A 25,375-nucleotide genomic window follows, 5' to 3' on the forward strand; every position below is an offset into this window, starting at 1 on the left:
ACCCAGAGAGAGTTCTCTGGGATAGGTGGCATCTTTGGATAGCACCCCTTGAATCTTATGCTCAGCGCCGGTGCCAGAGGGCGGCCAGGTCGGGCCCTGGACGAGGACCCCTGTGGCCCAGAGGGGCCCTTGAAAGGCCCCTCCTTAGGGTTGGAGGGTGGCACTCCTGTTCCGTGGTCCGCGTGTTGGGTCCTGCAAGGCGACACCGCCACGGATCACGGAGAGGGAGCTCCCTGGCACCCCCTCAATGCAGACAGCATGGGCTCCAATAAGCCTGCCCGCATGCCCCACCTACCCTTCCCATCAGTGTGAATGCTGTGTGTGCATGCCTACCTGCCATCACCCAAGATGGCAGCGGGGGCTTCCCTAAGGGGCTGATTCCCCCCCCCATCTTGGTTGATGGTAGCATTACGCCATTCATACAACGCAAGAGATAGGTAGGGCGTGCAGGCAGGCTTATTTGTGCGCTGCGTGTAGTGAACCAGCGGCACTAATCGTCCAGTAGCTTCTTAACTTGTCTTGTATTGCCAGCTGCTGAATGAAATAACAGACCGACAGCCGAGGCTTCTGGAAGTTGAAACTTTACTGTTCCAATAAAGCAATTCATTACACCGTGCTCTCCGTCTCTCTCCAACAACACCACATTCTAATTACCCCCCACACCATTGTGTGCTTACCCAAGCTTGTTATAGCTGAGCCTCTGATCTGCTGCAGCTGCAGACTGACCTTGGGCGTTCCCTTCAATTAAACACTTTAACTCTTGCACTGTCTATTCTGGAACTGGCTGTGTGGCTCACCGAAGCCTGACATTATTAGCCCCTAGCCTGTATGGGTGTGTGTGCTGGGCTATGGCGCCATGGGCCCAGGGCAGGCTGGTGCCCAAGGGCACAGTCATGCCTGGCGCCGGCCCTGCTTATGCTTCATTTTGTTCGATTATTCTGGCTGAGCTTCAGCCCAGGTCCTGGGCAACAGGAAAGATTCAACCTGGTCCCACCTGGCTGTGGTTTTCCTGTGACAGGATCCCCCCTCGGCGGCGGGGCAGCCCCAAAGGTCTCTTTTCAACCCTGCTGAGTCAATTTTAGATTTGATCAAAAGAATAAGGGACTTTTTTTCAGTCTCTCTACCAGGCTCCACAGTCGGCTATCTATTAATAGGTGGAAGTACCCGTTTTCGCAAAGCCATCGCAGGTGCATAACTTGTTCCTACCCATGACGATCATGACACGATGGCGCAAGCGAGGGTGGGAGGGGGAATTAAACCGTGGAGCGGCTCTGCAAAGAGCAAAGGGGGAAAGCGAGGACAGAATATCTTGGGCGGGAAAATCTCTGTGCTGCCCAGTAAATCACAGGCAATGTGATACAGAAAGGGTCTTCCTGCTTCCTGGTCCAAAATGGGACTCCTGGTCCAGAGGAGCTGCTTATTGGGCATTCATCCTGATGTGCGTGTTGTTACATTCCCCTCCACACATTTAAAGCCCATGGCTTTAAAGCCCTGAACAGGGTGATTTACAACAGATGCTCTTGGAGGTCGCTGATTCATAGGGTCGCCATAAGTCGAAATCGACTTGAAGGCACAAACAACAACCACCACCTTCACCCCTAAGAATCTAAGATGAGCCTTGCAGTTGGATATTTCTAACTTTTCTAAATATTTGAACATTAGAAATATTTCTGAAGGCCCATCTAGTCCAACATCCTGTTCTCATAGTGGCCAACCAACGGGAAGCCTGCAAGCAGGACCCGAGTACAGCAGCGACTCTTCCCTCCTGCGGTTTCCAGCAACTGGTATGCAGAAGCATCCTGCCTCCAACAGGGGAGGGCGAACATAGCCATCGTGGCTAGTAGCCATGGATAGCCTGATCCTCCATGGGAGTTGTTGTTGTTGTTGCTGTTGGTGAGACATAATGGGGCACGTGAAGGCCCGATCCCGCCCACCATCAAATGGTTGTTGCAATGTTTTTTTAAAAAGAGAGATTTGTTTTGCTGTCTGTTTCCCTCTGAAACACCGCTTCAAAACATGTGCACTCATTCTTCCTGTCTTCGGCCTCAGCAGCCTGCTAACTTCTCTGAAGGCAGCTCGTGTTGCAATAGGGTTAGTTCCCCAAAAGCGCCTTGGGAACAGAGAGTCACCTCTTGTTTTTGACATTTCTCACACACAAATCAGGGATGGGGCAGGGGGAGGCGGAGACTTCTGGCCAAGGGTTCTATGTGCTAGTTACAAAAAAAACCCCAAAGCCCAAACCCTCAAGTGTTCAAAAACCAACGAAGGGGAAATAAGGCATGCAAACTGGGGAGACTTGAGTGAAACCAAAAAAAGAGAAGTCTATCTGCCTGCCGGGTTTAGCTGGAGGAAGTCTATGTTGATTGGCGTGGGGGGTCGGGATGGGAGGGTTGGCAGGGGTCTGGCTTTGGGGGGGCAAGCAGGGGTGTAGTTGTCCAGAGACTCAGGGGGTCTGAGACCCCTTACTTTTCTGGGAGCTGGGTCCCAGCAGGGTCCCTATGTCTCCTGCATCCTGTGAGCCAATTAACATGACATGGGGGGGTGTTAGCTACTGAGAAGGGTCTTCAGCAATTTGAGCAATGTCCCGGATAGGGAGAAAACAAAGTCAAATGGTGACAGTGACAGGGAAGCAGAAAGCGGTATTCTAGCCTGGCCGGATGATTCTATAATCTTAGAAGGGAGTGGGCCGTGAATATCATGAAGGGATCCTGCACTTCTGAATTTGCCACTACACTCCTGGGCCTGCGATGCAGGTTTTTGGAGACCGTTCTCTGTGCAGTTTCCAAGTTGGAAAGATTAAATTTCCAAGCTCAGAACTGGGGTGGGGGGAATGCCCCAAACCTTAGGTTTTGGAATCTCGCAACCCTTTTTATTTTAAAACACTACTTTGAGAAGAAATCATTTGCAATTCTCTTTGTAATAATTAACCCCACAAGAGACGAATGAAGTCTTTGCCGCGAGTTTCTCTTTCGTTGTGGAATGTTAAAGCTCTTGGGTGTGCGCCTACCCCTTTCTGCATTTTCTTTGAGCTCTTCATTTCTTTGGCGTCCGCTTTTTTAATAGCTTATGCCACTTCATCTCGACGTCTGCAATAGACATCATGCGATTATAGGGGAGGAGGCAACTGTGGGTCACAGAGGTTGTTTTCAGATACGCAGATGTCCAGGTCCCTCCGGACGTGTTAGGCATATTCAGGTGATTGGCCATTTCCATACGTTGTTTGGTAGCCCTCACTATTGGTGGATCAGCTCGGGAGTGTCTCTGTAAACTGGCATTGCCAGAACGAACATGAGAGGTCTATATGTTAACCTGTTGTAGCTTATATAGGGGTGTCAAATACCACTGAGGAAGACATGAAGGGTTAGGCTGGGCACACCAGGAATGGAAAGGTCTGTCAATTTCGGTTCTCTCAGTTTCTCTTTTTTCCAGCCTTAAATTCAGTTCTTCACATTTCTGCAGCATATTATGGATTTTTTTTAAACCCTTATGAAAATTGTCCCGCATTTTCGTGCGAATTTCTCCCACAAAACACAGTTTTGGAGGCATTTGACTAATGCACACGTTTCTGCAAGCCATTTCTCATCATATAATTTTTTTGAATGTTATTTTCACACACATATTAATTTTTATGCACACTTTTCTCCTAACATAAGCATTTTCGTAAACATTGTTTGGTCGGACAACTGTTTTGCAAAATTTGAATAAATGCATGTTTCAAAGGATGGCTGTTTCCCAGAGTGGTTTAACAGTCAGACCCTCTTCTCAAGGAACTGTGGGAATTGTAACTCTCTGAGGGAAACAGGGAAGTCTCCTAACATCTCTCAGCACCCTTCACAAATGACACTTCCCAGGATTCTTTGGGGAAAGCCATGACTATTTCAAGTGGAATAACAGCGGAATAAGTGTATGGTGTGAATGTGGTCCACGTTGCTCAAGTGCTCTGGAAACCGAGAGGGGTGCCTGAAAGTAGTTTTGCAACAGGGCACAATCCTTAGGAGCAGAACCTCCATGATCAGGCGCAGTCTATCTAATTTTTAAAAGCGGCTGGGGAATGCAGAACTGTTGTTGACCTGCCCCTTAAAACAAACAAACAGCACACACTCACACAGAGAGAGAGAGAATTCCATGGGATGTATAACAAAGTAGCTTGCTGAATCCCAGCCTTAGTTTTTAAAAATCTGCAGTTAACCCAAAAGTGGTGAACCCCTGAGGCCTCTTCCAGCTACCCTGCAGCGTCCCCTCTTTGCCCCTTCCTCCCCAACTGCAATCAAGCTTGAAAAAAGTCTTCTACTTGAGGCAACAGGCTTTGTTATGAGCCCAATTTGGGGTGAGGGGCGGCTGGAGAAAGGTTGTTCATTGGATGGTGTAGCCAGAGTTGCTATTTTACTCCAACTTCATACTCCAGACTGCAATCCACAGCTTGGCCACACAGGGTCAGCATTGCTTTGGACTGCAGGTTTTTCCGCTGTGTGACTTGGAAGATTATCAGGGTGTTATCAGTGAGAAAAACTGTGAATGCAAAAACCCAAATGTGTCTCTCCTTTGGGGGGGGGGTATGTTTCGTTTACATTTAATTGTATTTTTCTTTCTATTTTTCCTGTTTCTTAGATGTTATTGAAATTTTACGTCTGTGATCAAAATAACTGAAAATAATTTTAAGATCAACGAGAAAAATATATAATAGATAGATGTAAGACTCTAAGGAGAGCCCTGCAGCTAAATCAGACCAGTGGCCCATCGAATCCAGCCTCCTGGTCTCACAGTGGCCAACCAGATGCCTCAAAGGGAAGCCCACAAGCAGGACCTGAGTGCAAGAGCAACTCTCCCCTCCGACGGCATATGGCAACTGGTTTACAGAGGCATCCTGCATACTGCTTGTGGTAGCAGAGCACAGCCATCATGGCTAGTAGCCACTGATCCTCCATGAATTTGTCTTCTTTTAAAGCCATCCAAGATGGCGGCCATCACCGCCTCCGGTGGGAGTGAGTTCCGTACTTTAACTATGGGCTGTGTGAAGGAAGTCATTTCTTTTGTCTGTCCTGAATCTTCCAAATTATTATTATTATTATTTATTATTTATTCAACTTTTATACCGCCCGACTAGCGGTGAACACAAGTACAATAAAATCACAAGTACAAATTCAGCTTCACTGGATGTCCTTGAGTTCCGGTGTTATGAGAGAGGGAGTAAAACATCATCTCCCTCTCCACTTTCTGAACACCACGTGTAATTTTATATATTTCCATCATGTCTCGCTTTGCTAGCTGTTTTCTAAACTACAAAACCCCAAACATCGCAAGCTTTCTGCATAAGGGAACAGACTGGTAGACTGCCCCTGAACATGAAGGTTCTCCCCCTGACATGGTGACTTACTAATATAAGAACATCTCCCTTGGAGCCTCATGTACCCCAGAATCCTGTTCCCCAAGGCGGCCAATCAGAGGCTTTCAGACAACCCCGCACAAGCAGGGCTCCAAAGAAATGGCTCCTCCCCTGCTGCCTGTCTCACAGCAAGCATGGCCGGGATTCAGAGGTTAGACTGCCACTGGACATGGAGGTTCCGATTTCAGACTACCATGCCTGTTAACGTGAGAAGAGCCTGGCTGAATCTGACCAAGAGGGCCCTCAAGTCCAATATCCTGTTTATTTTGTCAAGTCACTTTGAGACTTGTTTATTGTATAAAGCGACTAATAAAGATAAATAAATACGTAAACAACCCAGTGGCCAATCGGCTGCCTCCGGGAAGCCCACAAGCAGGGTGTGGGGGCAGCAGCCCTCTTGCGTTGTTGTTCCCACAGCAAATGTCACTTGTGGGTATGCTACCCACTCTGCTTAACAATACTGACAAAAATAGCTTTCCATAGGTTCCTCCCCCCTACATCTTTTTTTAAAACTTCAAAGAGGCAGCCGGTATGGTGTAGTGGTTAGAGTGTCGGACTAGGACCTGGGAGACCAGGATTTGAATCCCCACGCAGCCATGAATCTCACTGGGTGACTTTGGGCTAATCACTGCCTCTCAGCCTCACCCACCTCACAGGGTTGTTGTGGGGATTAAATGAGGAGGGGGAGAACTATGCTTGTACGCCACCTTGAGCTATGATTATTATTAGCACAAACTCAGAACTTTGTGTGTGTGTGTGTGTGTTAGCAGTGGAAGAATAGCCCACTAGGGAAACTGGGGCAGTGCCCCACCAATCTCAGGCTGGCAATCAGCCACCCCCCACCTCCCTGCCTTCTTGTTTACAACAACCAGTCCAGGGGTTGGCCCTGCCTGTCACCTTCTTCCCCCACCTTAGTCACAGGGAGGAGGAAAGGGACAAAACTAGAATGAACTGGCACTGCCTCTGATTGGCTCTGGCTTCAGTTCCTGGTGGGCTCTCTGCCTTCCGCCCCACCAGTCCCAGTGGCCACCAACCACCACGGATGTGGCGGTGGCTAGTAGCAGCGGCAGCCACTCTCTGCCGCCATCTTAGCTCCCCACAACGCAGCAAGGAGGGGAGCGTGGCATAAGGGGCACAGCAGGAAATAAAAATGGGAATGAGACTCAGCCGCCTCATGTTGCTCGCGGCATCTGTCTGCAGGCAGGGGGGAAATAAAGGGAAGACCAGGCCAGGCAATGGTCCCAACGCCAGCCCTACGTGCGTGGAGGCTTACTCCCTGAAAAAGGGCAGAGCATATCTCAGTTGTTGTTTTTTAAAAAATAAAAAAGGAAGTTGAAACAATTCTGGGATTTTCTTGCCTTTCTCACAAAGTCTTCCTCCCCAAGCGGCTCTGCCCAGCTGCTTCAAAAAGAGGAAGGCGGCATGTGTACATGATACAACCTTCGACAGGCAGCCGCGCCCATGAATCACACAAACCAAACCAAGCCGGACTGTGATCAGTCCTCAGAACTGTCCCCTCTGACCCCAACAAGCAGCCATTGGAAGACAAGAACATAGGAAGGTGCCTTATGCGAAGTCAAATCCTTGGTCCATCAAGCTCAGTATTGTCCATTCTCACATTGTTTTGGAAAGTGCGAATTTGATAAATTCGGCTTGAAATGTGAACTGGATTGGATTTCTCCCCCCAGCCCCTAGCTCAGACACACCTGGAATCTCATTTCTCCTTGTTCGAAGTGCCCAACTTCATGGCCACTTCTGTGAAGAGTGGCTATGGCTCGCCATGAGTAGAAGCCCCAATTCTGCCCATTTTATGATCTGCTTGAAATGGGGTGTGGATTGGTGTCACACCAAACCTGAGTTTCCCAATTTGACCGTGAGAAACCTTGGCCCAGATGACACTTTGAACAAAGGCAGTCATCCTAGGTCACACAGAATATATGTTAGGCTAGAGTGTGTCCTCGCTTTGATATTCTGCACAGCTCTGCCCCCCCAAAGCAGGCCATTGGCCCATGCTCACCCCAGTTGCATATAAATATGTCTAGGGCAGCTTGAGTGCTCCCCACCCCAACTAACCTGCCTCCTTTTTTTTTTTTACAGAGAGGTTGTGCCTCTTCAAATCTTCGCGCCTGAATTACAGCAGACATGGGGAACCCCTGGCCCTCCAGATGTTAGTGAACGCCAACTCCCATCCTCCCTGGCCATTGGCCCTGCTTGCTGGGGCTGATGGGAAATGGAGAGTCCAGCAACATTTCCAGAGCCATTGGTGTTGCACCCCCACACTAGAGCAAGGACTCTGTGGCCCTGCAGTTGTTTGTTGGCTAGCATCCCCTTCATCGCTGCCTTCTTAGCCGTGTTGATGCAAGTTGGAGTTTGACCACATCTGGAGGGCCACAGGTTTCCCCACCCGTGCTGGAGGGTGACTGACCTACGGGGAACTCATTTAGGAATAAGTACTGCGGTGCGGGCGACACCTAGTCAGAGCTGCCAGATCAGCCCGGAAGAACAAATAAAAGCTAAGGTGGGTGTGGGGGAACCTCTGGCCCACCAGATGTTGCTGAACTACAACTCCCATCAGCCCCAGCAAGCATGGCTGACGGCTAAGGAGGATGGGAGTTGGCGTTCAGCAGTGTCTGGAGGGCCACAGCGTCCCCACACCTGAATTACAGGAAATCAGCAGCGCTGCCCTTTGACCCCGCCGTTGCACTGATCAGTCTTACATGGGACAGCACCGTTAAGATGGCATTTTTATTGTGAATTTTTCTCCGTTCCCATCGACTTCCTCATGCCTCCATAGCTGGGATGTCACCTGGATGACGCTGCGGTGGGCGACTGAACAGAATGAAGGCTGGAACCGGGGTGCGTCTACACCACAAATGGAAACCACTTTTACGTCCGTTTTAAGCTTGCATGGCGGCGTATTTCAATACAGGGAGGCGGAGATTCTCTTGAACATCGCAAGCCACAAGCACGGGCATCCCTTGCCTAGGCCTCCTCTGTGTATACCCTTTGCTGTCCTCCTCACAAGTCTAGGGACACTCCGCGATTGCTTCATAGGAAACGTTGCTATATGCGGACGGGGTGCATGGCCATAGGTGCAGACTATACCTCAGGTCCGTTGTGCAGATATATGATGACTCCACTAATGGGGCACTCAGAGGAAGCCGTCTTATACAGAGTCCGACCATTGCTCCATCTAGCTCAGTACTGTCTACTGTTTCCAAAGTTCCAGACCTGGAGATGCCATTGGGGATCAACCCTGAGACGTTCTGCATGCGAAGCAGCTGCTCTACCACTGAGCGACAGCCCTTCCCCTATGCCTTTCTGCCGTACCTCTTCTACTACCTAACCATTTCCTGTCTCTTGGCTCCGCCCCTTCCCTTCCCATCCACCCTGCTTCAGCCTTGGCAGCCATATTGGCTCAGTGGCCAAGTGTCAGAATTGGTGGGAGCCTCCATCGCTAGGCACCCCCACAGCACCCTTGCAGAATTACAATCCCTGGGGATAATTCACCGTAGGGACAGCCTAAACAGGCCATCCGCATCCTTTCCAGAAGCAAGGGTGCCATCTTGGGGTTTGGGAAAAAAATATAGGCAATTTTATACGAACCCTCCAGGATGCCAAAATTTGATGCTAGATCCTTCCAAAAAAAAGAAGAAGAGGGGGAAACAACGAATTTGGGTATTTTAGCTGTGTGGTTTTTAAAAAAGAACTTGGAAAAAAGCAAGCTATTGGGTCAGGATTACACTGTTTGGCTTCCTTTATATGACAACGACATATTACTCAAATTCCTACCACATTGATGTGGATGTGTATTTTCTCTGGAAGAATGAATGGCACCCATTCACTCCTATGGAAGAAAATTAAGGAGGATATTTGAGAACAGTATTGGGGTAGATGAAAAGCTTCCTCCTGTCCCTGTTGACCCCGGAACCTGAGATGTGATTTCACCGAGTATCCCACACATTTCAACCCTTCTTATTGCGTCCAATACAACTTATATGGGAGCCCTTGAGGATCAGGCCGCGCTTCTGTCGCGGTAGTCCTGCTCTTTCATCTGCACAGCTAGATCAGGCGAGGGGAACCTGTGGCCCTCCAGATGTTACTGAACTGCAACTCCCATCAGCCCCAGCCAGCGTGGCCAATGGCCAGGAACGATGGGAGCTGTAGGTCAGCAACATCTGGAGAGCCAAACGTTCCGCCTGATCTAAGGGAAATGCCCGAAACTGACGAAGGGTGGTGAACCCAGAATAATTGGGAAAGAGTGACTCGCTACGCCAGAAAAGGTCTTCGTGGGAAAGAGTGTCTGGGGAGGTGATGAGTGACAAACTCAAGAGTCTGGGCGCAACGAGGAGGAGATTCCAGGTAGAGTTGTGGGGGATCTTCTGTTGATCCGTGGTCTTTCCATGCGTGCAAAGGCGGTCCAGCGCTTCATCAACCAGATCACAGTTCCAATTCCAGGTATGCGTGTATGGGGGCATGCTAGTGGGCCTTGCTGGGTATAGCGACCGGGTAACGTAGCGTCATATGCTCAGCTCCTTTGAAAGGCAGCTTCTCCCTGGAGTAGTAGCTGACGACCTCCGGGACGCTGTCAAAGAGGCCGCCTGTCTGGTTGAGTGTGTATTTGTGATCCTTCGTCTGGGCCACGATGATGTGGACACATCCTTGGCTCGTCCTGGGCACAGAAGTCAAATGGGGGGGGGGAATGGAAGATGTTTGAAATGATGGTCACTATTTATTATGCATCAGAATGACAAGATACAAGATAATAGGCAGCCACACAACGTAATTACACCGCTGTAATAGGGTATTAGTTCAGTCTAATAGATCTCCATGTATTACTTTAGCTTAGTATCTTTTTATAAATTATATTAGTCAGGAGACTGTAAAGTGGAAATCGCTATGTCATATACAGGCATGGACGAGAAATTCGATAGTTTGCATTTCAAGCCGAATCTTATCAAATTCGCACTTTCCAAAACATGAGTACCGAAACACGGCCGTCCTTCGGAATTTGCACTCAGTGGAAGTTTGCAATGCAGTTCGCCAACCAACGTTTACAAACATGCATAGGTGAGGGGAAAGCGTGCCTCGGAATGAATACATGCGTGAACATCGCAGACAAAACGCATTATATGATGGGAAGCAGCTTGCAAAAAAAAAAATGTGTACGTTAGTCAAGACCACTTGCAAAAATGAGGAGAAATCTGCACTAAACGTTGGAAGAATTTTCAGCAGGGTTTTGAGAAAATGAGAATCTGAGAACAGAAACTGACAGCTCTTTCCACCTCTAATGTGTATTCATATATATGGAGCATGCCTGGCAGAGACGCTTGTTCTTTTTCATATCCCCACCCCACCCTAATCCTTCCTGCCGGATGGAAAGGGCACCCAGTAGGTCTGGAACACCCCAAGCCGTCTCCCCTCCCCGCCAACATCAGCTGGAACGCCCCACCTCACTTGCTTCCTTTTAACAGTCCTTTTAACAAAAATCCGTAACATGCTTTTCACGCCGTTCAGAGGGCCCAGGCGACATGGCGTGGATGATGTGACTGGTGTTGCCTCTTCCCTTCCAGGTCTGCGGCTCGCTTTGCACCAACTCAGCACCCCCCCCAAAATCTCCCAGCAAAGCACCAATCCCTTGTTGTCTAATTTTATTCTATTTTCTTGAAAAAAATACCTTCCCCGCTCCAATTGTTTCCACTCCAGGGGCCTAGCATCCTGAGGAAGGAAGCGCGGGCCGCACCCGGCCAAAGATCATCTACTCACTGGAGAGGGGGGTGGAGGCGGCAGAGGCAGAAAGGCTGAGAGATGAGGAAGGGGGGAGGGGAGAGGAGGGGGTGGGGGCATGGGGTTATCTTGTTTTCCTCCTCGACCACCTAACGAGCACCCCCTCGCTTTTCACATGTCCCTCCCGCAGAACTCTGCTTTTGGTTTTACGGAAACACGAGGGAGCTCAATTGCGGCGATTTGGGCAGGCGAAACAGAAGCAGCGGTGGCCTAGGTCAGTGGTACACAGTGTGCAGAAGGTCCCAGGTGCAATCCCCAGGTAGGGTTGGGAAAAGACTGCCTGAAACCCTGGAGAGGCGCTGCCGGTCAGAGTAGATGACACTACTGAGCGAGATGGACCAATGGTCTAAGGAATCTTTCCTCCGTTCCTTTTTAATTCAGTTGCTTATTCAGAACCATGAGGACTGGAATCTTCACTTGATTTTTGGGAGGAGGACAATAGCTCAGGCTCAGGGCACCTGCTTTTGCAGGCTGAAGGCTCCAGGGTCGGTCCTTGGCATCTCCAGGTACAGTTGGGAATGTACCCTGCCTGAAATCCTAGAGAGCCACTGCCAGTCAGAGTAGACCACTGTTCTTCAACCTTGGGTCCTCAGATATTGTTGGGCAACAACTACCATCGTCCTGAGCCAGCATGGTCAATGGTCAGGGATGATGGGAGTTGTAGTCCACCTGGGGACCCATGATTGAAGACCAGTGATGTAGACAACAGAGAGTTTTGGAATGAAACAGCTTCCAACCTTCCTGTTTAAATTGGCCTTCTATTCAGAACCATAAGGACTGGAATCTTACTTTACTTCAAAGCAGAGAGTCGTAGCTCAGTAGCAGAACATCTGCTTTCCGTGCAGAAGGTCCCAGGTTCGATCCCTGGGATTCCCAGGTTGGGCTGGGAAAACACCCTCCCCCCCCACCTGAAACCCCGGACAGCTGCTGCCAATCAGTGTAGACCATACTGCGCTTGACAGATCAATGGCCTGACTCAGTATAAGGCAGTTTACGGGGCTGTGCCAGTGGCTCTCGCGTGAAGGACATGATGTCACAATTTGGAGCGGGTTTCGTGGAAATCAGAGCCTCTTTTGCCCCATCTGGCCCAGCCCCCCAGCCCCCACCTCCGTGAACTCACTTGAGGGCGATGGAATACTTGCTGGTGCCCGTCTCACTGGTGCGCACGAGATATCCGGCTTCCCGACACGGCTGCAACCGGCTTTCCGCCTCGGCTCGTGTGATGGCACCATGAAACCAGCTGTGTGGGAAAAGGGCAGAGTCAGCTCCCAAATGGGGTGGGCGGCTCCCGGATGTGAAATGGCCTAGCTTCCCACACACACATACTGGAAACCAGAGGTGTAGTCATCCAGGGTCACAGGGGGAGTAGACCCCTTACTTTTTTGGGAGCAGGGTCCCCGCAGGGTCCCTATGTACAAGCCAATCAGCATGAAAGGGGAGCATGTTAGCCATGGAGAAGACTCTTCTCACTTGGCTAACGACATGCTTCCTAGTCCTTTCCTGAGCCAATCAGAGTGAGGTGATTCAATCACTGAGAAGACTCTTCTCGGCAGCTAACGCATCCTTCCTTTTCCATGCTGATTGGTTCCTGGGATAAGTGGGAAGAGAGCTTCATGGCCAAGTACCCTGGTCTTCCAAACCCTAGTCCCACACTTGGCTTCATCTCAGACTTCTTAAAACCAAAAGCTTTCTGGTGACATTTAGCCCCCGGAGAGAGAGTTTTTGGGGGGCGCTATGCACACAGCAGTTTTATTCTGGTTCTATAATTCTGTAATTGCAGAAGAGATGGTGAATTCTGGGGGCGTGGTGTGACTATCATGAAGGGACCTTGCACTTCTGAAATTTGCCACTACACGACTCCTGAAAACAGGGCGCAGTGGTGGTGCGGAACGGGATCCTTTTATGCGTCAAGCCATACTTTAGAACAGCGTTTCTTCCCCAACCTGGTCTCTCAATATGCGGCTATAAGAGGATGAGGCAGACCCACGGAGGATACCACAACTCCCCCTACAAGGAAAGGTTACAACATCAGGGGTCTTTTTCATTTCAGGGGGAGGGGGAAAAGGTTATTTAAGGCGGGACACGACGAAGGCTATATAAAATTATGCACGGCACAGAGAAAGCGAATAGAGATAACACGGGGAAGGCATTCGCTCCCATCAGAGGCAGTGAGAGCTGTCAACTTGTACAGCTTTAAAAGAGGATTCGACAAATGCATGGAGGGTAATAAGGGTATATCCATGGCTAGTAGCCACGATGGCTATGTTCTCCCTCCACTGTCGGAGGGCTGCAGGAAGGGAGAGCACGCCATCGGGCTCGGGTCTTGACTGCGGGCTTCCCACTGAGGAATCTGGTCAGCCACCGTGAGCCCCTTTGTGGGCCAGAGCCCCTCAAGAGCCTCTGCCACATCAGAACCTACCGCACTGGGCTAGACAGAGGCAGGCAACCTTCCCGTTCTTCCTGGCGGCAGATCTTCCAAGGTAGACTGCTCCTGAACAGGGAGGCTCTTCCGAGCTATCATGGCCGCACAATAACTCAAGGACAACTAGCCCCCAAGCGCCCATTGGGGGCACAGAGCCGTGCAATGCTCAACAGCCACCTGCTGGTGCAGCCCTTCCATTGTGGGGCTCCAACTCCCATCAGGCCCTGAGTCTGGGATGATGGGAGTTACAGTCCAACAACAGATTGAGGGCATCAGGCTCCCCACCCACGTGTTGAAATCATACCTAGTGGACACATCCTGTGTTACAAGGGAGTACTGTCCAGAATTGGCGGCTGGTGCCCATTGTGACTGGTGGGGCGGAAGGCAGGGAGCCCAACAGGAGGCAGAGCCAATGAGGAGTGGAGTCAGCTCACTCCAATTTTGCCACATCCTCCTCCTCCCTGCTGAGTTCTACACTGAGGCTAAAGAGGAGGAAATGGACAAGCAGTGCCACCCCATGGACTGGTTGTTAAGTCAGCCAGGCAGGCAGGTGGGGGCTGGCTGACAGCAGACTTACGTTGGTGGGGCATTGCCCCCTGTGCCTTACCAGACTAGCCTCCACTAGGGAAACAGATTTTACTAACAAGAACAGAACAGAACCACTCTACCAGATGGAGCCAATGGTCTATCTAGCCTAGCGTTCTGCTTCCAACAGTTTACGTGCTTTTGGGAAGCCCCCAAATGAAGCTGGGGGGGGGGCAGATGTTGCTGAACGACAACTCCCATCAGTCTGAGCAAGCAGGGCCAATGGCTAGGGTTAATGAGAGCTGTTGTTCAGCAATGTCTGGAGGGTCAAAGGGTCCCCAACCCCTGTCATGAAGGCAACAAACAACCCTCCCCACTGGTTTAGGTTCAGCATCTGGTATATTGCTTTTAAACATGGAAGCTTCCCTTTAAGCTATCATGGAGGAAAGATGTTGAGCTCCTATCATTTTTATCATAGATTTTTCTAATCCTTCCCTTTTTTAATATATATAAAAAACCCTAGCTATCCTAAATCTCCATAGCAACATCCCATGGAAATTAACTCCATGGGTTTGTTATGCATCTCATGAAAGGCTTCCCCTCGCCTGTCCCTGAAAGCGGCCTGCCAATCAATCCTTTCATTACACGGACCTGCGGCTTTGTGTTTGGAGAGAGAATGAACAAAAGCCTCTCTAATTCATTCACCCTTTGCTTGGCGTTCGCCACTTTATAAATCCCTAAGGGGCCCTCGTTGACTGTTTATTAAGGCCTTTTTGTTTGTTTGTTTTCATTGAGCTGCATCCCTTCAAACTGCAGGTTGGGAGCTCAGAGGGATGACTTATAGAAGCGTAACACCTGGAAGGGACCTTGTGAGGTCATCCACTCCAACCCGCAGGTGAGTTCAGGAATACTGCAATGTGTAGTATCTCTGACGGATAGCTATCCAGCCTCTGCTTAAATCACAGCTGGGCACGGGCCAAAGATGGCCTGCTAAGCCTCCACATTTGTCCTGTGAGACCTTTTTTCCCCTTAAACCATGCCCTGCTGCCCACAACTGAAATCAGGTGACACAGCTGCAGAAAGCAGGATTGAATGGGAGTTCATGCTCAGTCCTGGTGCGCCTGACCCCTCACCGCCCACTGTCAATCGACTGATGCCAATATGATGTCTGGAGTCCAACATGGGAGTCCAACAGATGACAGGCAGGTGGGTGGCCCTGCTTACCTGTCAAAGTTTGCCCGTCAGCGCGGGGGGAGAGAAAGATCTGCCCCTCTCCCCAGAGCCAAAAAGATTCCCCACTCCTGGCTTAAATCTCTCCAGTGCATTAAGGCTACCCCTGCCTGAGACAGCCAGTCAAACAGCCGAATGTTCAACCAAAGTCTGTTTTCCTTCCATTTCCACCTGTTAGGTCAAGTCCTGCCTTCTGGAGCAACAGCCCAGTTTTCTCATTTTAGACTTTCTTATCATTTGGCATTCATTTTGCAGGGTGCGGAGAGGCAAGAAACAGGCCTGGCCAGATTCACAGGCAATTTTGTGCAATTCAATGAGGACTAGCAACTTGATTTTTTTAAAAAAAGAGAAAACAAAGAACGAGCACCAAGACACTGAATTCCATTGCCAGTCAATCAGGTTCTAAGGTTTGCATGCCAACGCCTGTGGATGTACAGAATACACACAGCAATGGGTTGAGGCCAACTTTGGTTGCTGGGGGCTTACGGCTGTTTTTCCAAGGCAAGGGAAGGGTCCACGCGCTCCCCATCCATGCCCAGCTCTGTAGCTGCCGTGGGCTTCACCATCTTGGAAGGCCAGCTGCGTTGGCGCCGGTGCTGCTGCTGCCACGGCGGTGCTGGCGCCTCTTCCTTGGACACTGGGGGTCTCTCACATCCGTCAAACTGCACTGGAAGGACACGAGAGGAGCCTTCAGGGATGGGTCACACCTACCCACCAGGGCTACTTTTAGGCATGGAACCAGACTTTCGGGGCTGTGTGTTACCCCCTTCCCTGGTCTCTTGCCTTGCCTCTATGCCCTACAGCTGTTTAATTGGCTCCAGGCTGTCGGCCGGACGGCACCATGGCCACTATTACTGGGAGCCATTTCCTTCTCTAGGACAAAAATAAGGGGGTATTGCTTACACACCGCTGAGAGCCGGCAAGCGAGTTCAAGGACCCTCTTGCTCCCCCTTCATAGGGCTTTTCACCTTTAAACCAGACTTGGACTGGGACGGGAACCTCTGGCCCGTAGGCCAATCACGGCCCGCTAAGCCTCTGTTTGGCCCACGAAGCCATTTCCCCTGAGACCGTGCCCACCTGCCCCACACCTGACGTCACATGCAACAAGGCTACAACCGGGGACCAAACTGGGCACTTGTTGGTGGCAGCCCAGTTAACCATTGCTAAACACCAGGAGGATTTCAAAGGTGCAATGCCAGCATATGGGTACCGTAACGTTTTGGTATTTCGCTTATATGGAGAACCCGGCTAACCCTATGCGGAGTTTTGCACGGAACTTCAAAAACAGACAAACGCGGTCGTGTTTGGTATGATTTCATTGCGTTTGTTAATAATGTAAAGGAGAATTACAAACATCCCCCATCTCACGATGCAAGAATTTGGAACGAATCGCTTTTTATTCTTTCGTGTCTTAATGCTTTTGTCATTTGCCGTCGTGGCCACTGCTTTCCCGGTTGGACTTCTTAATATCTCACCCTCCTTGTTTTCCCATTGCCTTCATCATCAGGGTAAGGAAGGCGTTTTGGAGTTGGGGATAGAAACGTTTATATACAGTATGTTTCCTGGATAGCTGTGCTCTTTGTGTTCCTTAAACCGAAAATATCATTTTTTAAAAAATGAACAAGCAAACGAAAAACAGCAACGAAAGAATTTCAAAGCAAGCCCGTGCATGTTCCTTTGCAAGTGAGCCTTGCTATCAGTGCCAATCAGCTGACGAGCGGAGGAGGGAGGAGCCAGCTTTGCTTCAATAGCTCCAAGTGTTTTGCACTGAAACCCCTGCCCAAATGGTTTCAGCCAGCTAGCCAGCCACACCCCATTGTGGGATCTTCAAAGCCAGCCTTCCTCTAACCTGTGGCCCTTCCGATGTTGCTGGACTCTAAACTCCCATCAGTCCCAGCCAGCAAGGTCAATGGCCATGGATGATGGGAGCTGGAGTCCAGCAACATCTGGGGGACCAAAGGTTGCCTGACCCTGTCCTAGACCAGTCACGTCCCAGCCAATCAGGGATCACACAGGAAATGCACTTAGAAAGCAGGGGTGGGAAATCCATGGCCCTCCAGATGTCATTGGGCTCCCAACTCCCATCAGCTTCCCAGCCAGAGTGGCCAGTGGTCAGGAATGACAGGGGGCGTAGTCCAGGGCCCATATTCCAGAGTTGGGGAAGGCTGCTATAAGTGATAAGGGGGCTCAAGGAGAGCATTGCACTCTTCTGCATCTTGATGCCTGGGAGCACTTGTCCTGTTGAATACCTGTGTGTCATGCTGGTGTTAAAGGCATAGAAAAAGATGGCAACTCTCTGTACACGATCTGACTTGGATAATAAATCTATGGAAGTTGCGAGTCCACAATACTAGCCTGGCTGTCCACATTTACTGACATATGTCATTTGGGACCCCCCAAAAAATAGAAGGAGGGGGTGGGTGGGGAAGGAAACTCCTTCTTATTAAATTCTGCCTCATCGCCTGGGAAAATTTCTTAACTCACCATAGATGATCAGACAAGTATCTATGTATACATCTGATACAAGCCATCCTACCCCTTCCCCAAACACATACACAAAGATCCTCCTGTCTGATACCTGAGAGAGCTTTCACAATTTGATCCTTTTTCCATTCCCAAGGCTGTTCGTACTCAGCTGGCGGTCGCTCGTCATTCTCCGGGAGCCGGGCCTCCGGCTTGGGCCCTGTCTCTGCCGGTTCATAGGGGGTGTCATAGAGTTGCGGGGGTTTGGCCCCTTGGCGCTTAGCAGTAGCAGCAACGGCAACAGGGTCTCCCTTGGCCCCGGGCTCCGCTGGCTCGTCCAAAAGCAAGATGGCTTTGACGAGAGGGTCCTTGGAACCCCGCCTTCGGATCTCTGGAAGGGACGCAATGCGGAAGAGTCAGGGCACTTCCGCACCCGTCAATGTTCCCGTAAAAAAGGACCTAGCAATTTGTCACTTGGATCCCACATCTGCGTGTGGATGCGCATGCTCCAAACATACCACTGGGGCTATTCTCCTGCCTTAACACATTGTGGTGTGAGAGTGAGAGACAGCAAGAGAGAGAGAGAGAGAGAGAGTGCAAATGTGCACATTTAAAGCACATGGCTTGCCCCAAGGAATCCTGGGAACTATATTTGTTAAGGGTGCTGGGAATTGTAGCTCTGTGAGGAGTGAACTACATTCCCCAGGATTCTTTAGAGGGAAGCCTTGTGCTTGAAATGCATGGTGCATATCCTGAGTCAGACCTTTGGTCCATCTACCTCAGTATTGTCTACCCTGACCGGCAGGGACTCTCCAGGGTTTCGGACAGAGAATCCTTTCCAGCCCTACCTGGAGATGTGAAGGATATTGGAAACTGTACCTCTTAGAGGGGGTAAACTTGATTTTTTATATACAAAAGTTAATTTAAAAAAAATGTTGCAGGCAATCTGGTGACTGGTTTCATAACATTATCCCTAGTTTTGCTCTCTATCTTAAAAAATTTTTTTAACACGGTATCCCCTCAAGGGGGGAAAACATAGGGATACCAGTAAATAGAGACTGTCTGTGGTGATCAGGGTTAGTTTTTATTTTTAATTACTAGCAGCCTTGTATCTGATGTTGTTCAGAAATTCTAAGAAACAGAAACATCGGTGCAGTTTCGAAAGCTTCAGTCCGCCATCTTGATTCAAAATGGCATCCAAGCGTATCCAGACACAGACAAAAACCTACTCCTTGATTTCAATAACTTTTTAAAAATTAGTATCATTTTATCTATTTATGTACATTCCATTCTATTTTCTAAAATGAGGTTGTAATAATATTAATGTGGGGGTTTTCCTGGTGATTCAACAGTCTGTTGACTGTAATAAAATTTGATTTGGTTTGGTTTGATCTCAGGAACTGTCATGCAAAACGTGCTGACGATCTCTTAAGAGGTATCCAAATGCACATGAAACAGACACCTTTCCAAAATATATAGTGGAAGATGATGATGATGATGAGACTGGGAGTTATGAGACTGTTTGCAGCACTGCCTGTGGCGTGGCTGGGAAGAGCACTTTGCACGTGTCCAGAAACCCTGTGTTCAGTGGCAGAGCATCTGCTTTGCATGCAGAAGGTCCCAGGTTCAAGCCTCGGCATCACCAGATAGGGCTGGTGAAAGACTCCCCGTCTTAAACCCTGGAGAGCTGCTGCAAGTCAGAGTCGACTGCACTGAGCTAGATGGAGCAATGGTTTGACTCTCTAAAAAGGCAGTTTCCTATATTCCTAATGGGAAGGAATAAACTATCCCCTATCAAGGTCAGCCTGTAGTAATGGGTCAAAACCAGGGACTGTAGGATCTGGGAAATTCTCGCACTTGAACCCAGCGTCGAAAGAAAAAGCTCCCAGGCCACATTAACGCCACCTCAGCCAACAATGCCCGACTTCATCTCGGCTTCCGGAGCTACAATTTCCTGTTATTCTGTGTCAGCTCCGGGTGGGAACGCGGAGAGCCCAAGGGTAGGCATGCGGCAGGTTGCTAGGCACCCCGGCTGTGTTTTAGGCTTGTTTGTTTGTTTAAGAGGCAGACAGTACCCTCAGAGGAAGGCTTCGAGGGCAGACTGCAGGGCCCCACACAACCAGGAGGGTCCCCAGATGCAAAAAGGCTAACTTAACCATATTTTTTTAAGTCAGGTCACATCCGCCCGGTACATTAAAAGCATTCTCGTGCCAATTTCAACAGGCATGGCTTCCCCCAAAGCATCCTGGGAACAGAAGTTTATTAAGGGGTGCTGTTAAGAGACCCCTGTTTCCCCCACAAAGCTACAATTCCCAGAATTCCCTGAGAAGAGCGACTGATTGTTAAACCACTCTGGGAACTGTAGCTCTGTGAGAGGCAATAGGGGTCTCCCTAACAACTCTCGGCACTCTTCACGCAGTTCCCAGGATTCTTTGGGGGAAGCCGTGACTGTTATTGTGGTGTAAATGTGCTTTAAATGTATAGTGCGGATGTGACATAAGTGAAGTATTACACGCATTACTGTCTGCACGGCTGCAGATGCTTTATACCGACTCGGACCATTTGGGATCTCCAGCTTAGCACTGTCTGAAACAGAGGCGGGGAACCTTTTTTCAGAGAGGCGCATTCCCTTCTGGCCAACCTCCCGAGGGCTGCGTGACAATGGAGGGTGAGGCCAGAGGGAAAAGTAGGCAGTGCAACGGACATGACTTTTTACCGCTGCATCCCAATGAAACAAAAGTCAGACACGCCCAAACAGACAGGCCCCTCTCTGCCCTCGCATCGAGGATAGACATAGTTGGGGGGGGGGGAGAGAAGTGGGACGTTTTTATGTAGTTTTAAGTATTTTCGGATGTTTTTATTCTTGTTTTTAATGTGGTAAGTCGTTTTGAGTTTTAAATAGTAATAATAGTAACAACAAGAGATACAGTCACAACACCTTAGCCCGTGTCCACCTTTCCTGTTTTGACTCCCTGCTTTTTTGTACATTACTCTAAGCGTATTGTTCAAAAACTGTAAATGAAAAACTTCTGCTTAAATGTAAATAATGTTAGTAATTTTCACAAAAACTAGGTATTAACAAAAGCACCACTGGAGTCTAGCACTCTGCCCTTGCCAATAAATAAATAAATAAATAAGGATAAACACACGATTGTAAAGCACGCCTTCTACTTTTCATCGGACAAAATGCCCTTGGAGGCGGAATAGCACATTTTCAGCCTGCCTAGGAAGGCAGGGCACCAACTTTGTGGTGGTTAGGGTGCAGGCAAATGGGAATAAAAAACGACAACACTAGACCAGGAAGCTAGCTCTCCTGTTTCCTGCCTCTCTGCTGGAAGAGATAAGGCTGGAGAGGGGTGGCAGGGCTGTTTTGTTTTTATTTCGGTAGGAGGAGGAAAGGAGCAGCTGCATCAGAGCGACCCTGACAGCAGGTCAAGAGGTCCCGACCTCCCATCGACGACAACGTGGGGAATGCAGAGTTGCAAGGGAGGTTGGCAAGCTGGAAATCTGAGTCAAGGGAGGCTCGGTAGTCAAAATGAAATCCTGCCCACTTATGCTGCTTTAGGGATGGGGGAGAAACTCGACTCAGTTCGCACTGGAAGCGGAAGGATCCAAGGCGCCCTTTCCAAAACAAAGCAAGAACCAAATCACAGCCATCCTTCAAAGTTCACACTTATCGGAATGTTGCAATGCAGTTTTGGTTCTTCCAATCTTAAATTCAATTTCTGCAGCAATGTGGAGATTTTTTTTAAAAAAAAATGCTCGTGAAAATTCTCCAGTGTTTTACTGTGAATTTCTCCTAATGAACACATTTTTGTGGGGCGTTTTGACTAAGGTACACATTTTTGCAAGCCATTTCTCATCACATAGAGCATTTTTGCATGCTATTTTCACGAGTACGTTCATTTTTATACACACTTGTCCTTCACATAAACATTTTTGTAAACACTGGCTGGCGAATGGCGTTGCAAAATTCAAATAAAGGCAAATTTTGAAGGATGTTTCAGTTCCCATATTGTTTCAGAAAGTGCGAATTTGACAAATTCCGCTTGAAATCCCAACTGAATCAAAATTCTCACCCATCCCTAACTGGTTTTGGTCTCTCCAAGAGGCACTTGACTAGAGTTTCCAGTTTTGAGCTTCACATGCTGGACCGGGAAGGGTCAGGGCAGGATTCAAACCTAGCACTCCTAGTCAGGCGGATGCTGTAATGAAACTGCAAAGGCATTACCAGGCCCGACTCCTTACAGGAGGCCAGAAAGGTGCATGGTCCGTAACATTGGCTTTCTTGCCATCTAGAGGCTCCCACATGCTTACCAGTAATCATCTGCTGAGCATCGTACGGCTCCATGTACCCATCATTTTCTCCTAGCCTCTCTGCATCCCGCTGACCTTTGGTACGCTTGGCATCATAAGGGTCCGCGTAATCTTCCAGAATAATAACCTTGACAGCAAAGGGAAGAGGAAAAAACCAAAGTAATTAGATTACTAAACAAAGTAATTAGATTACTTAATGTTAATAATGTGCATGTGTGCGCGTGCGCCACAGAACTACAATTCCCAGAGTGGTTTAAGAATCAATCCCTCTTCCCAGGGAATCTGGCAATTGTCGCTCTGTGAGCGCAAGAGGGACTCTCCTAACAGCTCTCAGTTCCCAGGATTCTTTGGGGGAAGCCATGTCCGTTTAAAGTGGTATGATCCTGCTTGAAATGTGTAGTGCGGATGGGCTCCCTGTGGAGATGCGCCCTTGATTTCTGCGTTAATGCTTGAGACGCACATGTATTTTTCTTTATTTAAAGAGTTTATATACTGTTCTTTGAGCAAATGGGTGGAAACTGCCGGGAAGCAGATTTTAGCTAAACATGAGGAGGAACTGATGATTCGATGTGCTTGACTGTGGGATAAGTTGCCACTTGAGGCTGTGGGCTCTCTTTCGCTGGAGGTATATATATGGAGAGGCTGGATGGCTTCCTGTCGGCTTCCAGTTCGGACTGAGTAGGGAAGGTTGCTTATCACATTCTACACACTGATGCCACTGGATGAATAAAGAACAGAAATATTTGCCTTGGCATATACTGGATTAAAAACCTCCCTACATAGAAAGTTCTGGGAGGATGTCCTTCAGAATGGAACCCCAGGAACCAGATTGATCACTGGAGTGTGACGAACCCTTTTATCATTTCCAGACAGTTGCATCTGCAGGCGACAGCCACGGCTCATCCCTGACCGGAGGACCCCCTCGTCTTCAGACTCCCGCGGCTCAGAGCTCCGGACAGCCCTCCGCTTCTCTCCCCCGCTTTCATCCTCACACTTATTCCTCTGCGGAATAAGAATCTTGCCGTTTTAAAAGCCTCGCCAAATTAGGCTGGGATAAGATCAAGAGGCTCATGAAGGAAGCAAGCGCTTATATATTTTGGGGGGGATACGATTAATTAGCTTTTGGGGGGGTGTTGGAAGAGAAGGGGAGGAATTACAGAAGGAAAGAGAGCCACAGCAGATGAAAGATGTCAGAGCTGGGGTGCCAGAGGGGTTAATTGGGCAACACAGCCAAAAGGAGCTCAGTGACGCCAAATTGGTGTAGGCAGAGAGTCATTCAAAGGTCATCGTATCTTGACAACCGAGGAAGGACACTGAGAATGAATGCGGCCTACCCATAATAAGTCTGCCCAACCGACATAGGCTGGCACCTTAGAGAGAGTGTTGGCATGAGCAGAGTCCTTACCGTCTCCTGTCTCGCTTTCTCTGGCTCAGGCGCAGGAACTGGGGTGGGATTTGTGGCAGTTCCGGCGTACATTTTCCCATTTTTTTCGTGGGCGTCCACTTTGATGAGCCGGTTGATATAGGTCCCACAGCTGGCGTTGCCCTTGGGAGCCCCCCGGGCCGGTTCCTCCGGAGGGGTCCCATCCACCCGGGAATTCTTGCGCATCTTCCCTGCGGCAGCTTGCAACAGCCCTTGAAGGTTGTCCCGTGAAAGCCGGCTGCTTCCACCATCTTTCCCCGGCGGGAGCAGCGTCCGTGGGCTGCCCAGCTCACTGGCTGAATTTTTGCGGTTCTTCCCGGGCAGCGAAGCCGTGCCCACTTCGGGTGGACTCAGGCCCTTGCGGGAGGCACTACACAGCTTCCCCAGATTGGCGGCACTGCCTGGCTTGGCGCGTTCCGAAACCGTTTTCAAGCTGGACGGAAACTCCTTGAACCACTTGGCCGCCATGGAGGCAGAAAGCGCCAGGCGGCAGCGGGCCGACGCCAAGGAAATGCCAAGTTTGGGGTACCACAGAGGGAGCACCAGGGGCTTAGACCCAGACTGGCAACAGCTGTCTTTGGAAGCTGGGATGCAGGCCTCAAACAGGCAAGCCAGCCACGTAACTCAGAGCCAGGTAGCAAACGGCATGGGGAGGCACAACGCCCAGACGATAGGAAAGGCATTCCCTGGGCAAAGAGGTGAGCAGTTGGCCAGGATCGAGGCCAAACTGGACACCCCGCCCCCTGCCTCTCCGCCCCCTCCTTCCACCGAGGAACTGAGTCTACCACCTCTGAAGAAATAACAAAGGCTTTAAAAGGGAGTGGAACTGGCCTGAGGAGAGGGGTACCTGGGTTTGCAAGGATGGATAAGGCTGTTGTACATGTTGAAAATCAAGCTCATCTAAGGGGAAGGGCCAGTGGGGTGTGTGTGCAGTGACCTTTGAATGGGGTCCACAGGTGCAGCCACGTTTTTTTTTAAAAAAAATGCCACAGTGTTTTTCTAGCCAGCCCAAAAGTGGGTAGACAGTGCTGGTCTCTCCCTGCCGAGAGGGAGGTGGGCTTGAAATTTAGAGAAATCTGAAATTGGAACTAGGAGGGCTTTCGAAGGGAGGGTCCCTAGTCCTTTCCCACTTGGGGGATTCAGACAAATCTAATCTTGCAGAGAAGGCCTTGCAACAGAGGGAAGGGGCCTTAATTCATCGTTCTGAAGGTAGAAACTGTAGACTTTTCCTAAACTTTAAAGGGGGGGAGGAATTAATTGGGGAGGGGGATTCTTTCCCAGCTAGGGGCGGTAGGCAGGCACAATTGGGGGCTTCTTGGTCTTTTTTGGGGGGGGATTCAGAACACCAAAGGAAGGCTCCCTCTCAAGTCTATTAGGGGCGCAAAACTGGAGACGGGAAGGACTCTTTCCAAGTAGGGGGTCCTCTACCAAGGGATTTTTGGAGGGGGGCGGCGGCAGATGAGAATCCCTCTCCCCCTCTCCTTCACCCAGCCTTGGGTTGGGGTCGCCCCATGGTGCCTTCCGGCTCAGTTTTTACCTGCTGGCGTTCCTCCCCCCCGTTCCAAGGCGCCTCTCTCGCTGCTGCCGGACAGGGAAGGCGACAGAGGAGGGCTGGCGCTCTCGAGAAGCCTCCCCGCCCAGATCCGGAGGGGCGGCCCGCCCTAGCTGGGCGCAAGGGGTCCGGACGCGCTGGCGCGCATCCAGCTTGCGCATTTTACCAGCGCGCTGTGCGTCCCTCCTTTTTAAAACAACAACAACAACAACAATAATACAAGGCTAGGCAGCAACTACAATGCCTATTAACAAACGTTCCCCAAACCCGTTT

The 25,375-nt window shown here is 49.8% G+C and overlaps 1 protein-coding gene across 1 annotated transcript; it reads right to left on the bottom strand.

Moving 5' to 3' along the window:
• Nucleotides 1-8,126: 8,126 nt before the first annotated feature.
• SHE (Src homology 2 domain containing E) lies at nucleotides 8,127-25,139 on the bottom strand. The gene is made up of 6 exons (XM_061606429.1): nucleotides 23,533-25,139; nucleotides 22,128-22,254; nucleotides 17,926-18,201; nucleotides 15,834-16,014; nucleotides 12,291-12,410; nucleotides 8,127-10,055 (listed from the first exon to the last, which is right to left on the bottom strand). The coding sequence occupies exons 1-6, from the start codon at nucleotides 24,016-24,018 to the stop codon at nucleotides 9,863-9,865; spliced, it is 1,383 nt and encodes a 460-aa protein (XP_061462413.1). The 5' UTR covers nucleotides 24,019-25,139; the 3' UTR covers nucleotides 8,127-9,862.
• Nucleotides 25,140-25,375: the final 236 nt, after the last annotated feature.

Source organism: Rhineura floridana, chromosome 22 (genome assembly GCF_030035675.1).
Source record: "Rhineura floridana isolate rRhiFlo1 chromosome 22, rRhiFlo1.hap2, whole genome shotgun sequence".
NCBI classification, from domain to species: domain Eukaryota; kingdom Metazoa; phylum Chordata; class Lepidosauria; order Squamata; family Rhineuridae; genus Rhineura; species Rhineura floridana.

Coding starts and splice junctions, on each gene's coding strand:
- SHE (XM_061606429.1), bottom strand. CDS start 24,018: ATGGCGGCCAAGTGGTTCAAGGAGTTTCCGTCCAGCTTGAAAACGGTT. Junction 18,202..22,127: donor TGCTCAGCAGATGATTACTG/GTAAGCATGTGG, acceptor CGTCCCTTCCAG/AGATCCGAAGGCGGGGTTCC. Junction 16,015..17,925: donor AATTGTGAAAGCTCTCTCAG/GTATCAGACAGG, acceptor GTGTCCTTCCAG/TGCAGTTTGACGGATGTGAG.